Source organism: Mesoplodon bidens (genome assembly GCF_964165515.1).
Source record: "Mesoplodon bidens genome assembly, chromosome: 20".
Classification (NCBI taxonomy): domain Eukaryota; kingdom Metazoa; phylum Chordata; class Mammalia; order Artiodactyla; family Ziphiidae; genus Mesoplodon; species Mesoplodon bidens.
This window is the reverse complement of record NC_138181.1, coordinates 18,614,528-18,629,199: the sequence shown is the minus strand read 5'-3', so window position 1 is coordinate 18,629,199 and position 14,672 is coordinate 18,614,528. Positions and strand designations below refer to the sequence as shown.

The 14,672-nt window shown below is 42.3% G+C and overlaps 1 protein-coding gene across 1 annotated transcript; it reads left to right on the top strand.

Annotated features, from left to right (window-relative positions):
• The first annotated feature begins 3,045 nt into the window (after positions 1–3,045).
• LEPROTL1 (leptin receptor overlapping transcript like 1) lies at positions 3,046–12,699 on the top strand. Its single transcript, XM_081221096.1, has 4 exons — positions 3,046–3,159; positions 8,953–9,028; positions 11,369–11,555; positions 12,384–12,699. Exons 1-4 carry the CDS (start codon positions 3,144–3,146, stop codon positions 12,498–12,500), a joined length of 396 nt encoding a protein of 131 aa, XP_081077222.1. The 5' UTR covers positions 3,046–3,143; the 3' UTR covers positions 12,501–12,699.
• The last annotated feature ends 1,973 nt before the right edge of the window (positions 12,700–14,672 follow it).

Genomic DNA, 14,672 nt, shown 5'->3' with positions numbered 1-14,672 from the left:
CGCACTGTTAAGCACCGACGCCGGCAGCTTCCGCCGCGGAAAAAGAAGGTCTACCGCAGGGGCCCTGCTGCAGGGAAGGTCCGTGCGCCAGTCTGACGTCACTACAGCGGCGGCGAGAGGGGGAACTGGAGTGGTCGCTGCTGTCCCCGCCCCTGGGGCCCAGCGCGGCTGCGGGTGGAGTCGAGGGCGGGGTGCCGCCGTTGAGGGCGGAGCCAAGGGCGGGACGCAGAGGCTGTGGGCGGGGCCTAGGGCCGCCCTCCCTACGGTTCAGCGCGAAGACTGAAACCATCACAATGCAAAATCTAAGTGTAGTCACGTTATTTACAAAACCTTAATAACCTTCCCGAGGGTCGCTACTGTCCCTTACTCAACTTCACGTCTTCAGCAACTAGCATAGCGTCTGGCGCATGACTTGTGTTCCATTAGTTTGCTAAATACAGAGTGGATTTGAGAGAGGCAGCACGGAAATATATTGTCTGGTTTCAGAAGCTCAGAACCTTTACATATTTCCTTCCACGTGGAGACAGTGGGAATTTACAAGATATCCGGAGGAGAAACTACCACCACCTAAATAAAGAACCAGCCAGGGAAAACAGTTAAGAGTGCATAGGCATTATCTTTGAGGTCTGACAGTCCTGGATTTCTCTCCTTCATTCATTCATTCAACAAATATAGGTTGAACGCCTAGTATGTGTCTGGCGCTGTTTTCAGCTTGGAGTATGCAGACAAAGTCTCTGTACTCATGGAGCTTACACTGATGAGAACTAAGATAAACAAAATTAAATAATAAATTAATAAACAAAGATAATAGTGATAAGTGCATTGATGAAAATAAAACAGGGTGATACAGTAGAGACTAGGAGCCAACTTCAGGGAGGGCCTTGCTGAGGAAGTGATTTTGAAGCTTTGAGACCTGAATGATGAGAAAATACAAAGATCGGGGGAGAGCCTTCACCGCCTGGGGAACAGTGGATGCAAAAGCCCTAAGTTTCTGTTTTGAGGAACATCACTCACTAATTTGATTAACACCTTTATCTATTTAGTACCTAACAGTACCTGCCAGGCACTGTTCTAGGCACTGGGGATACAGCAATGAATAAAACAAAACTTAGGGGTTGGGAGAGGCAAACAAAGTCAGGGCAACTGAAGCAAAGTAAGTTTGGGGAAGAGTGGAACAAGAGTAGGCATAACAGTGGTGGCTTGGAGTGGGACCAAGTGGGACTGGAATAAAGATAATAGAGAATTCTGGTCTCCACATGTTAGGTTTGAGGTGACTTTTAGGAATCCAGGTAGACATGTCAAACAGACACTTGGATATACAAGTCTGAATTTCGAAGCCAAGGTAAACTTGGTAGTTATGCTATCAAAAAGAAGACAGTATTTAATGCCACAGGAAGAGATACAATTCATAGGGAGAGAATTTAGATATAGCAAAGACGGAGGCCCAGGACCAAATTAAGAGAACACTAACATTTGAACCTTGAGCAGAAGTTCCTAGAAAGAGTCTGAAAAGAAATCTCTGGTGAGGTATAAGAAACAAACAGGAGAACAGTGGTATGGTAGTTGAGAGAAAGAATGGTCACCAGTGTCCACTGTTGTTGAAAGTTTGGATCAAAAAGTGACCTTTGGGGGGCTTCCCTGGTGGCGCACTGGTTGAGAGTCCGCCTGCCGATGTAGGGGACGCGGGTTCGTGCCCCGGTCCGGGAGGATCCCACGTGCCACGGAGCGGCTGGGCCTGTGAGCCGTGGCCGCTGAGCCTGCGTGTCTGGAGCCTGTGCTCCGCAACGGGAGAGGCCACAACAGTGAGAGGCCCGCGTACCAAAAAAAAAAAAAAAAAAAGTGACCTTTGGATTTTGAAAGGTAGAGAATTACCTTAAAAAGAGAATTTCTGTTTTTTGAGATCCCATCAGTTGCCACGTACAGTTCTAGACAGTGGTGAACAAACATAAAACGTTGTACAAATTTACACTCTAGTGGGAGAGACAGCCAACAAATAATATAGTTCAGATCAATAATAAGTGCCTTCAACGAAGATGCAACACAGCCAAAAATAAATTAATTTAAAAAAAGAAATTAGGGGACTAGCACTTCCCTCAGCCACCAGGGCTTGTGCCCCAAAAGGCTTCCTAAATGTGATCTTCACCTCCCCCACCCCTGTAAACACTGTCCCTTCCCCATGATGGCTTTTCCCTTTTCTCTCCTAGTTACACACCTGTTCATCCTGCTGTTGTCCCTCCCTCGGGGAAATCTCACCTGACTAATCTAGATCAAAGACTGTCACAGGACTATCTATCCACTTTCCTTGCAGTTATCATTGTTGCAATGTTACGCTTTTTCGTGTCTGTCTCTCACTAAACAGCAAGTTCCTTGAGGACAGAAACCGTACCTAGTTTTGCTCACCTTAGTGCTCCCCACACATAATATCAGTAAATGTTCAATCAATTTGTAGGATTACTTAACTAAATGTATTTGTACCTCTGCTTACTTTTTTCCAAGCCCTGTTACTACAAAAAAAAAAAAAAAAAAAATTCTCACAGACTCCCAAGAGCTCGGATTTGTATTAAATCCACTTGTTACTGAGTCCCGCCGCTCCTCCCTCTGGAGGTGGGTCTCACCAGACCCTCGTTCTGCGTCGGAAAGCGAGAAGCCTGGTGCAGACCACCCAACTGGCCTTACTGCTCCTTTATTACAAGATAGGGAGGAGAAAGAAATGGGTGCGCTTTGAAGGACGCAAAAGGATCCCCCAAAGGCATCACACCAGGCCTCCCTAAGGACCGCGTCGACTCGCGCTCCCTTCCCGAAAGATGGGGAGGTTGCGGGATGCGCGTTGGGGTCTGCGGGATGGAGTTTCCCGGACACTGCAGGGAACACGGGAGCTGGAGTCTCCACGGCCCGGGAACCGGGGCAGGGGCGGGAAGCTTCGCAGGGCGGCGATCCCACGGGAGCACAGCCGGGGAGTAAGGGGTCAGCCCGAAGGCCCCCAGCCCGGCGCGCCCCCCGCGCCCCAGCGCGAGCGCGAGCCGCCGGCGGAAGTGCTGCGTCGCGCACTTCCGGGTGTTGTTTGGCCGCCGCCGCGCGTCTCCGGTCTCACGGCCGCCGCCGCCGTCGCCTCGGGTCCCGGAGGCAGGAGCGACGTCACCGCCATGGCCGGCATCAAAGGTGGGCCTGGGGCGCTGGGCGGCCGGAAGGCTGCGCGGCCGCCCCCAGAGAGGGGGAGGGGGCCCACGCAGGCCTCGCACGCCGCCTCCCGGGGCCGGGCGCGCGCCGCGGGGCCACTGCGCTGGCGGCAGAGCCCTGACCCCCGACCCCCGGCCTGCGCCCTCGGAGCCGAGGTGGGCGCGGCGGCCTCGGGGAAAGGACGGCGGGGTCGGCGGCTTGTCCGCCAACCCCCACTTTCTGCTGAGCTCGGCAGCCTCGCTCCCACTCGTCGCGCCCCGTACGGAGAATGAAATGGCCCGCGGGGTGTTCGGAGTCCCGCAGCCGCTCGGGCCATCACACATGTTTTGCAGGAGTTTGCCTCCGAGAGCGAGGCGGGCAGAGGGTGGTTTTGAGGGGGTCGCTAGAGATGCCAGTTACGGACAATCAGTGTCATTTCCTATTTAAAGGCACGAGTGCGGTCTTCGGGCGCTGAGCCCAACCGAGTCCCCCAGGAACGCCCTGGAAGGCCTTAGGGATGGTTCTTTCCCAAACCTCGGCGATCACATCCACGCTCAGGACCCGTACTCAGAGCTTTACGCTCCTAAAACGGATGCATTTTGATTTGCGGTATTGGTCTGATAGGGTAGACCCTGTGAGCGACCCCAAAGGGTTCCTTCCCCCTGCCCTCTCCACAGTTGCACGTTGAGGCTTTTCCACATTTCAAAGTTTTTATTTAGTTGGGGTTTTTTTTTTAAGGCAAAAGAATTTTTCATTAAAGCTCAATGGAAAAGTACTCGTTTATTAGTCAGTTTCCTTTAGAAATAAGGGATGTCGCATGCTTTCCAACTGTTTTGTAGTTTTGTTAGCGTGGTTAGAAGCAAATACCATTACCAACGTTTTCAACTTAATTCTTGACAATGAATTACATTGATTTCCTGACCTGAGGCTTTGTAGAAGGGGCAGGCAAGCAGGAAGTGAAGAACTTCAATAACAGTGTTTTTTCTGTGTTTTTTATTTGCTTTAAGGACAGCTTTTGCTGAGCTGCTTCCCCAGAGTCACATTTTTACTGTTTCTTATTTGTTTGTAACGTCTGAAGACATTTCATTTCCTATAGAAAACTTTGTTAGTTGACCAGCTGAGTTACTTTCCAGTCTCCTTTTGAACTCTAACAGACCTTTTAAAATCCCTGTGTGAAAGGCAGTTATGGTAGAATGCTGATTTTTTTAGAATGTTGCCAGTTTCTCAGTTCTTTGCCAGTTTCTCAGTTCTCCATTTCTTTACTGTCAATAAATGCAGGAGTCTCTCTCTCAAGAAAATAACTTCGTGATTGTGGACTTAGGTGAATATTAATCAGCAGAAAGTGTCTCAGATGGGATTGTACTTACACTTTCGGTTTCAGTAAGATTTTATGATCGTTATGATTGTTTCAGGATGTTTTCTTCCTGTTGGCCTATCTTTTTGTTAGGTGGGAGTGTTGCTATGATTTAATCCACAACTTACTTCTTAAGCCATTTGCCTATTACTTTGTTATATATTGGATTTTTCTGGTAACTCCCAGGTTAGGGAACTGGTCCCTTCTCCTACTGTAGTCTCTTCGTAATCACGAACTAGCACCCAGTCTTTTGAGAGTTTAGATAAATCGGGCTGTTCCATCCCCAGCCTGGAGGCTTTGGGTGTAGAAGCCAGACTCATCTAAGTTTTGCCTTCTGGATGTCAAATCACTCAATTACAGCATAAAATTTTGCCTCATTGATGTGTCATCTAGGACAACCATTTATACACAAATGATGAGTTTTGTATATAAATCAGCCTAATTGCTGATCTCATGAGACTGGAGAAACTTTACAACTTTTGAGAACACTTTTGAGCAGTTTATTTAACCCCATTGGCATTTATCTTATCCATTGTGACTGGGAGGTGAGATGTCACATAAAATTATTTTTGATACCTGAATCTTATTTCAGTTCCTTGGGTTGTTGTTTTTTTTTAAGAAATCATCTTCATTAACTTTTTAAGAGTGTACTCAAAGACTTTAGACTCTTTTTTGAGGGTAAGAACATAAGTAGGGACTTCCCTGGTGGCACAGTGGTTAAGAATCTGCCTGCCGATGCACGGAACACGGGTTTGAGCCCTGGTCTGGGAAGATCCCACGTGCCGCGGAGCAGCTAAGCCCGTGCGCCACAACTACTGAGCCTGCGCTCTCGAGCCCGCGAGCCACAACTACTGAGCCCACGTGCCACAACTGCTGAAGCCCGCACACCTAGAGCCTGTGCTCCGCAACAAGAGAAGCCACCACAATGAGAAGCCCGCGCACCGCAATGAAGAGTAGCCCCCACTCACCACAACTAGAGAAAGCTTGCGCAGCAACGAAGACCCAACGCAGCAAAAAATAAATAAAAATTTAAAAAAAAAAAGGAACATAAGTAATTTTTCTCTGTCATAGAACAGAGTTAACTTCAGCAACCAAGTCCTAAGGCTCCTTATCTCTTGGCCAAGATTATCGCAAATCTGGTATGCTCTTTGAGATTTTTATGCCTGATTTAACCTTTTTTTTTTTTTCAGTCTCTTCCCCCCAATCAGAGGGCAGTTCTTGCTTGTATGCAGCTCTCCTTCCTGTTTCTCATCTCTTTAAATACAGGAAGCAAAATAAGCTTACAGAATTTTGTCTTCACAGGATTCAGATAACAGTAATCCAGGAAAGAAAAGTTACTTTTCACTTAACTTTGTTCTGGGTACCTGAGTTGCCTATTGAAATATATATGTATAAGTGAGCATAGGTGATCCTTTAAAATAAAAAGGTTTTATTCCGCTGGAATTCACACACAGTTGTCACAAAAAATGAATAAATAACTTCTGAATAAGAGCCTAAGTGTCTGCTTATAAAGAATGTTAGCTTTAGTGTATGGGCTTTGTGGTATCTATGTTATCTGTCTGTTTCCTTCAGGAGTCTAAGCTCTATGCTGCATAAATGGCTTTTGAATAAATAAGGTGTTGTTATAGTGATGAACTTAGCTGTTTGAAATATAACTATATTTCACAAAGCAGAGATGGTGTTTTACTTCTTCAGCATGTCTTGTAACAAGTATCTTTAGTGTTCAGAGAATTATTTGCATTTTAGATCTAGTCCAACCCTTATTTTATAGAAGAAAGAACTGATATTTAGATGACTTATTTAGTCAGCTAGTAAGTGGCTGGTAGGAGCTGGGACCCAGTGCCTCCTGACTCTCAGTTACGGCTCTTTCTGCTCTGCTGCATTGGGCTCTCTTCTCTTTTTTCATCTCCCTCTCTCTCTCTTTTCCCTTTGCTTCCTTTTGTTCATTCTACACATGTTTATTATTGAGTGTTAAGAGCTGAGGCCTGAACATCAGCAACAGAAGAACTCTTTCCCTGCTCTTGTGGTGTGAACAGCTTACAAGGGAAGACAAAGACAAATCAGTATAACATTGCAGCTGTGATAAATGAGCACAGGGGAGGCATCCAGAGCAAAGAGGACCTCTGCACGTGCACGTCCCTCAGCCTGGAATGTTCCCCCCAGATAGCCACGAGATTGATTCACTTCTTCATTTCACATAGATCTCTGCTTAGATGTCTCCTCATCAGAGATGCCTTCCCAGCTGATGCATCTAGAATAGCACTCCCACCCCCTTACTTGATTTTTTTCATAACATTTGACATTTATTTGCTTACTTTTTAAAAAAATTGCTTTATTCTCCCACCAGAATGTAAGCATGAGAGCAAGAGCTTCGATTTCTTTACATTGCGCTGTCTCCAGTGTCAAGGACAGTGTGTGACACACAGTAGGCACTCAGTAGATATTTGTGGAATAAGTGAATAAATAAACATAATGGGAATCGGTCTAGTCAGGGGCTTTGCAAAAACTTCACTGAGGAAGAGATAACTGGGCTGTGACCTGAAGGAAAAGTAGGAGTTCACTTGGCAGAAAGAGGCAAGGACTGGGACAAGAATTCAAGCTCCGTGAGTGACATGGCCTTGCCTGTTCATTAACATGTCCCCAGCACCTGTTAGGTATTTGGTTTATGTAGACATTTCTTGAATGAAAAAGCGTCTGAGGTAGAAGGGATAGCATGTGCAAAGGCCCTGTGGGTGAGGGAGGCTGCTGATTTCCAGGAGAGGAAAGGGGGCTGGTACAGCTGCAGTGCCGAGACCAAGGGGTGCTAGCCTGGGGTGATGTGTGTCCGAGCAAGGAAGTGGGGTCAGCTTATGAGGACCTGTCTTGAACTGAACAAAACAAACGGTGAACTTGGTATTTTCCTCACTGTTTACATGGCATTCCCTTGTAAACGTGAAGTTCCTCTTTTGCTGCAGATTAAAGTGCAAATGTGTCTTTTTCTTTGTGCAACTGAAAATCTAATGGCATTAAGGACTAAGTAAATGTGTTCACGGTTGACATGACCTACATCACTGATCTGAATGAAAACTAAATCTGCCGGGCTCCCATGTCAGTGGGTGTCCTTGATTATGACCATCTTAATTCAGAGAAGTATATCAGTAGTTCTTAGCAGCATTTAACCCCTTGTGTTAATTTTGGTTTGTATATGTTGGATTTTGTCTTGGTAATTTGTAGACCTTCGACAGTTCTTTTGAATTTTAATGTTTCTGTTAAGGTTAGTGAACTGCATCATTTAAAAAAAAAGTAAGGGCTTCCCTGGTGGCGCAGTGGTTGAGAGTCCGCCTGCCGATGCAGGGGACACGGGTTCGTGCCCCGGTCCGGGAAGATCCCACGTGCCGCGGAGCGGCTGGGCCCGTGAGCCATGGCCACTGAGCCTGTGCGTCCGGAGCCTGTGCTCCGCAACGGGAGAGGCCACAGCAGTGAGAGGCCTGCGTACCGCAAAAAATAAATAAATAAATAAAAATTAAAATTAAAAAAATTTTAAAAAAGTAAGTTATTCTCTTAGCCACTGTAGTTGCAGAAATATAGGTTGTATAGAATTCAAAATAAATTGATCATTTGTTTCTTTGCTTAATTCTAGGCCATTGATTAACTATGTATATTCAAGGAAGTTGTTTCTACTCACTTATCTATGTGAAAACACTTTATAAAACATAATGCTTTGTATAAGTATGTGTGTGTGATTCAGAAACTATATTTCAGCTATAGAATGAATCTATTGCTTGTGGTAATGTCTTAAAACAGTGATACCACCGAAGGATTGTACCTGTTATCCTGCAGATTTTCTAATGTGTAGGAAATTAGGGAAAGAAACCCAGCTATTGTTTTGCAAACGATTTAAATATCTGTAGCAGAATTAATTAACTGAGATTACTGACTACAGATATCCACGGACACTTTTCACCTATGCCTGTTGGGGGTGTGTGTGCAGGAAGTAGGAACTGCTCAGGAGAGGGAGGGTTTCCCATAGATGAGGCTTCTGAAGTCCAGTAAAGTTGACTGTGGAGTTTCTCCACATACCACTTTTCAAAACTGTAATGATCTGAGGAGTGAGTATCATACTAATGCCTGGAGGAGCATTGATCTCGCAGACTGGGATGCTCATTTGACATGGAACCAGTAATTTGGGAATGTGATGATGTGCTGGCGATAGGTCAGGGATTTGAATATCAGTATCACTGTATTTTGCTTTGAAGATGCCACAAAAGACTTATTCTGAAACCAGATAACTTCAGCTTTTGAAGATGATTCACTAATACGTTTGCTTTTTTGGTGTGTTTTGTTTGCTTTTTGCCTCTGGGATCACAGGTAATGTTCAGACTGCTAATAGTAATATTAATAAAAATAGTGTTAATTTAATTTAATAACTATTTCTATTTGTCTTTTTATTTTTTACTTTGCAGCTTTGATTAGTTTGTCCTTTGGAGGAGCAATTGGGCTGATGTTTTTGATGCTTGGATGTGCCCTTCCAATATACAAGTATGTAAAATTTTTGTCTTTTTGAGTGTTTAAGTGTAAAATTTTTCTACTTTTAAAATTAAAAAAATATATTTTTTTACTATAATAGAAGTAATCCTGAGAAATGGTCATTTACCAAGGACAAACTTTAAGTCTTCACTTAAAATGTGTTTGAAAAGATTTTAGGACAGCAGCGTGCAAAAAAGACTTTGGCTGTCCTTGACTACTGCTAAGTCTTTAATGGCAGGATAGCAACACAGTAGCCCAGTACTACTGCTTAATTTTGAGAACCAATTGATTAAATTAAATACAAGAAAATGTAAAATGTCTTGAGCAAAAACAAACAAACAAAAACCTGTAAGCAGAGTCAAGAGCAACTGACAAAAAAAGTCATGTAAATGACTTTTGACAATTACTTTGCCTAGGACAGAGAGAATTTTTTTTAATTAATAGGATAAATTAGTAAGAAAAATACAGGGCTTCCCTGGTGGTGCGGTGGTTAAGAATCCGCCTGCCAATGCCGGGGACACACATTTGAGCCCTGGTCCGGGAAGATCCCACATGCCACGGGGCAGCTAAGGCCATGCACCACAACTACTGAGCCTGCGCTCTACAGCCTTCGAGCCACAACTGCTGAACCTGCGTACCACAACTACTGAAGCCTGCACACCTAGAGCCCGTGCTGCACAACAAGAGAAGGCATCGCAGTGAGAAGCCTGCGCACCTCAACGAAGAGTAGCCCCCGCTCACCATAACTACAGAAAGCCCGCGCACAGCAACGAAGACCCAACACAGCCAAAAATAAATAAACAAAATAAATAAATTTTTTTAAATCAAAAAGAAAGAATACAGGCAATGCAATAGAAAAATGAACTACAAATATGAAAAAAGAACTGCAGATTGCTACTAAGAACATGAAAATATACTCAACCTCACTCAAAATTAAATGAAATTCACTGACAAAGATAAAAGATATGGCAAACAAGCATTGTCATGTACTCTGGGTGGAAGTTTAAATAGTGCAAGTCCTCTGGGAGGCCAGCTTGCCTGTAGCTCTCAAAATGTATATATTCTTTGAACTAGCCTTTCCACTTCTTAAAATTACTCATAGAAATCCACTTACAGATGTTTGCAAAGATCTGTGTAGTCAGGGGAGAGTATGGATGTTCATGGCAACCTTGTTTATAATAACAACAACAACAAAAAAAAACTGGAAGCATCCTAAAGGTCTGTCAAAAGAAAAATGATAAATTATAGTACATCCACCAATGAAAATACTAGGCAGTCTTAAAAAGAATAAGAGCTGGATTGCTAACATGTAAAATAAGATATATTGTTAAATTTAAAAGTGCAGTGATTCATTCATATCTTTAAAGTTTATCTATATGGGAATATGGAAGGACCCAGATGAGTAGGAGTGGGGAAGACACAGACAACCTTGGTTTTTCACTTTTTGTGCTTTTATACTTTTTGCACATTTTTTTCCTTAAACTTATGTCCATTTGTAATTTTTTTTCTCGAAATATTTAGGAAAAGATCTTTTAGGAAAAACATATAGATAAATCTTTGCTTATCATGAGTGTCTGAGTACAAGCAAATCTCCATTATGATGCATGTTTTATTTTATGGCAGTTTTAAAAGCCATCTATTTCTTTTTAACTTTTTATCTTGAAATGATGATAGGCTCTCAAGAAGTTGCAAAAGTAGTACAGAGAAGTCCCTTATACCCTTCACACATCTTCTCCCAGTGTTAATATCTTACACAACTGTTTTATATGATCACAAACAGTAAATGACATTGGCACAATACGATAGCTAGACTGTAGACAAAAGTCATCTACTTTTATTGTGATAAAGTTGATATTCTGACTGAAAGTCTTCAATATTACTCTCAGTTCATTTTCTGTATTTTGATTTCAGTATTTTGGGAGTTCCTAGTGACCTATGGAAAGTTTGGGAGTGTTCCAGCTTCATGCTAAGGCAGGATGTTAGAAGTCAAGGGCATGAATCTTGAATTTTAAAAATTACTGTTAATAATTCCATTTTTCAATAATCCCTTTTTATTTATAACCTAAAATGAAAAACAATATTTTTAATTTTGGGCTTTGATTCCAACTGTTAAAATTCATAAAGCATTTTCTTTTAATTTGAGAAATATTTAATCATTGTATCATAACTTTAGGAATACTGTGACTCTAAATGTCTCTCTTTTCAGTGTTCAGGTTATCGCTTATTTTTAAACTGTGTTATATTTTGTACCTTGCAATATGCTTCGGTCCTTATTTTTAAAAAGAGTGGATTTTGTGTGAGGAAAATGACAAAGATAGCAAAAACTACATTAACGTATTTTTCTTTTTCTAGCCAATACTGGCCTCTCTTTGTTCTGTTTTTTTACATCCTTTCACCTATTCCATACTGCATAGCAAGAAGATTAGTGGATGATACGGATGCTATGAGTAATGCCTGTAAGGAACTGGCCATATTTCTTACGACAGGCATTGTGGTCTCAGCTTTTGGACTCCCTATTGTATTTGCCAGAGCACACTTGGTAAGTGAAAGCATTCTTCTAATGGTTTTACATTAGATTGTGTTAAGTTTTTCTCAGGAAAAACGTTTTTGTTAAATGACATGAAAAAGAGACGAGAGACATAGGAGCCTAGAGGATAAGAGATAAAAATCTTACTTTTGTGGTTGTTAACTGGTGGAAATACCGGAGAGCATTGGCAGCGACAGTTGGCTTGCCAGTACTTCACTGTCAGAATTGGGCACATGGACTCGGCCAGTGCTGAACAACCACAGGCCTGCCCTGTATGGCTTAAACATGGAAGACCCGAGGAGATCCGTGTTCTCTGCAGGTGGGAAAGTACCAAAGAGTAGAAGAGGCCTCCCAGACTCACCAGTCAGATTTGCTCCTCCATCTCTGGGCGGGTGGAGATGGCAGAGAAGACGGGCTGGCCACCCTTCCACATGGAGAGGGCGATGACTCCCCACCTCTTGAAAAGAATGTGCACGAGTGTGTTTGCATCTCTGATACTTTAAATCTAATCTGCTCTCTAGATAAAATTTTTAGGTTCACTAATGAAGTGTTGGAGCAAACTTCTCTGTAAACAGAAAATTACAGAATTCTGTGCTGCCTCCTCATAGCCTGGAAGCTAGGCTTGCTTTTGAATAATTATCATCTTCCATGACTTTCCGTCTCTTTAAAGGAACCAGCAATACATAAGAACAGCATTACATGTTCAGCAGCGTCAAAGTTATTATTACAAGTTGTATTTGTTTTGGATCGTGATTGGCTACAACTAGAGCCTTGATTCACTTTTCGTTTCCTTGTTGTTTTTCATGTCTGTTAACTGAGCGTTTCTGTCTTCTTCTGTAGATCGAGTGGGGAGCTTGTGCACTTGTCCTCACCGGAAACACTGTCATCTTTGCAACTATCCTGGGCTTTTTCTTGGTCTTTGGCAGCAATGATGACTTCAGCTGGCAGCAGTGGTGAAAGGGATTACTGAACTCTTGTCAGATGGACTTCTTGTCATTTCTCAGCCGTCCGTGCACACAGGAGGTGGGGCAGTGATGCTGAGCAGTGGAGCAAGCCTCTTGGGGGTGTTCTAGGTGCTCCTTCTCACTTGTATTGTAAGCATACTATTTTCACAGAGACTTGCTGAAGGATTAAAAGGATTTTCTCTTTTGGAAAAGCTTGACTGATTTCACACTTATCTCTAGTATGCTTTTTGTGGTGTCCTGCTGAATTTAAATATTTATGTGTTTTCCCTGTTCAGTTTTTTTTTTAACCAGTATGCAATGTTAAATATTTTTTAAATCTAATAACCATTTGCATTGGTTAGGAACTAGAGTTCTGCTGGCTATTACTGGGCTAAAGTACTTTTTTTTCCTTAAAATTATTTAACCTCCATTACTACACAAAGTTATAAAGATAAGTTTTTCAATCAGTCAGGATGACATCACTCCCAATTTTATGCAAACATGCAGACTATTAGCATACCTTATAGACAATATACTCAGTGCAAATATAGCTGCATTTGTACCTCAGAGGGGCCAAGTATTAATGCCACGCCCTCCATAAGGGTTGCTGGTTTTGCTGGAAAGCACGTGTTTTGTGAACTGAAAATTATTTTATGGAATTGCTACAAAGGAGTGCTTTTATTCTCAATTGTTAGAAGAACTTATTGTTAAAGGTAAGAGTGTAAAAACAGATTTTTGAGATATGTTTTTTATTTATGTTACAATTAGAGTGAGTTGCATTGTGGGAAGAAACGATGTTGAAATTCCATTTTTTTGAATCCTGTTTCTATTTATAAGTGGAATTTTAAATCTTCTTTCAGTCTTTCATGTTTTACATGGGTAAAGAGACACACACAGAACTACTACTGATATGGGAAAGTGTATGTTTGCATCCTACATACTAGAAAACCTTTCCCTGCCTCCTCCTTATAACTTATTTTGTACATTGTATATATTAAGTAAAATAACTTTTCCAATATGGTTTAATAACACGTTAAATTAGAGGTTTTAACACACCTGGAGAGTGATTGCTCCACCATACATTCAGAGTGCCCCAGCCCCGCAAGGCCTTGACGTGATTAACAAGTGACTTGTTAGTTATGCCGATAATTCATGTATTAACAACTCAAGATTTAGACCACGGTAATTGTAGTTCTTATCCCCTAAGGTTATATCATATGTAATTTTAAAATATCTAAGGCAAGTTTCCTGTATACCTCTCAACTGTTTTGATTTTTATTTCACCGTCATAGATTTGCTGTTTCCTTTTATAAACGGTCTTGATTGTGTGAATTAATGCAAAGTAGCCAAATCCAGCTGTATAGCAGCTTCAGACACAAAGCTGACCAAAAAATTCCCAGTAACCAGGCATGATCAAATTGTAGTGGACGTTCCATCTCACAATTATCAGTACTTTTTTTCAGGAGCTAGTTTTGAAAATGTTCAAGTTGGTCTGACAGTATTTTGTTAAGGACATTTGTTTATATGTTTATTCAGTATACTTACATAAAATCTGTTCTGCCTTCAGACGAAATGGAGTAATCATGACAACTGTCTTGTGCTATAAAGTTGATTTCTCCAAAAAATGGGAACAAATTGTGGGTTTGTTCAGTTTTTTACTAAAAATGCCTCAAGGCCACGGGCTTTATCGCCCAACTCAAGTTGTTACTTTGAGCCGTGAGATGGGAAGCAGAATAAATATGCGTGCGTGTGGCTGTCGCATTTACACACAGGCTGAAAGCAGCTTGCACTGTTAGGATGTGGTAGGCGTAAAGACCAGAGGGGCAGCCACAGGTGGATTAGGCAGCTGGTGGTACAGTTGGGAACTCAGTGCCTGTGATCTACTCAATTTTTTTTCTTTTCTTTTTTTTTTTTTTTTTTGCCAAAAAAACATTCTCTGGTCTTCCCCCATCCATTTTCTGTTCTAGAATGTCAGTGCAGTGCACTGCCACTGTTTCATTTACTTGGCCATAGACTCTTTCTGAGAGCTGCGTATTCTGTATACTAATCGCACTGGCAGCATTGTGTCTTTGACCTTGCGCTATAGCTTGACATAGTGCTGTCTTTGATTTCTAGGCTAGTTACTTGAGGTCTGAATTTTCCATAGAATGTGCACTGATCCTGCATTGCCATTCTTCTATGGAAA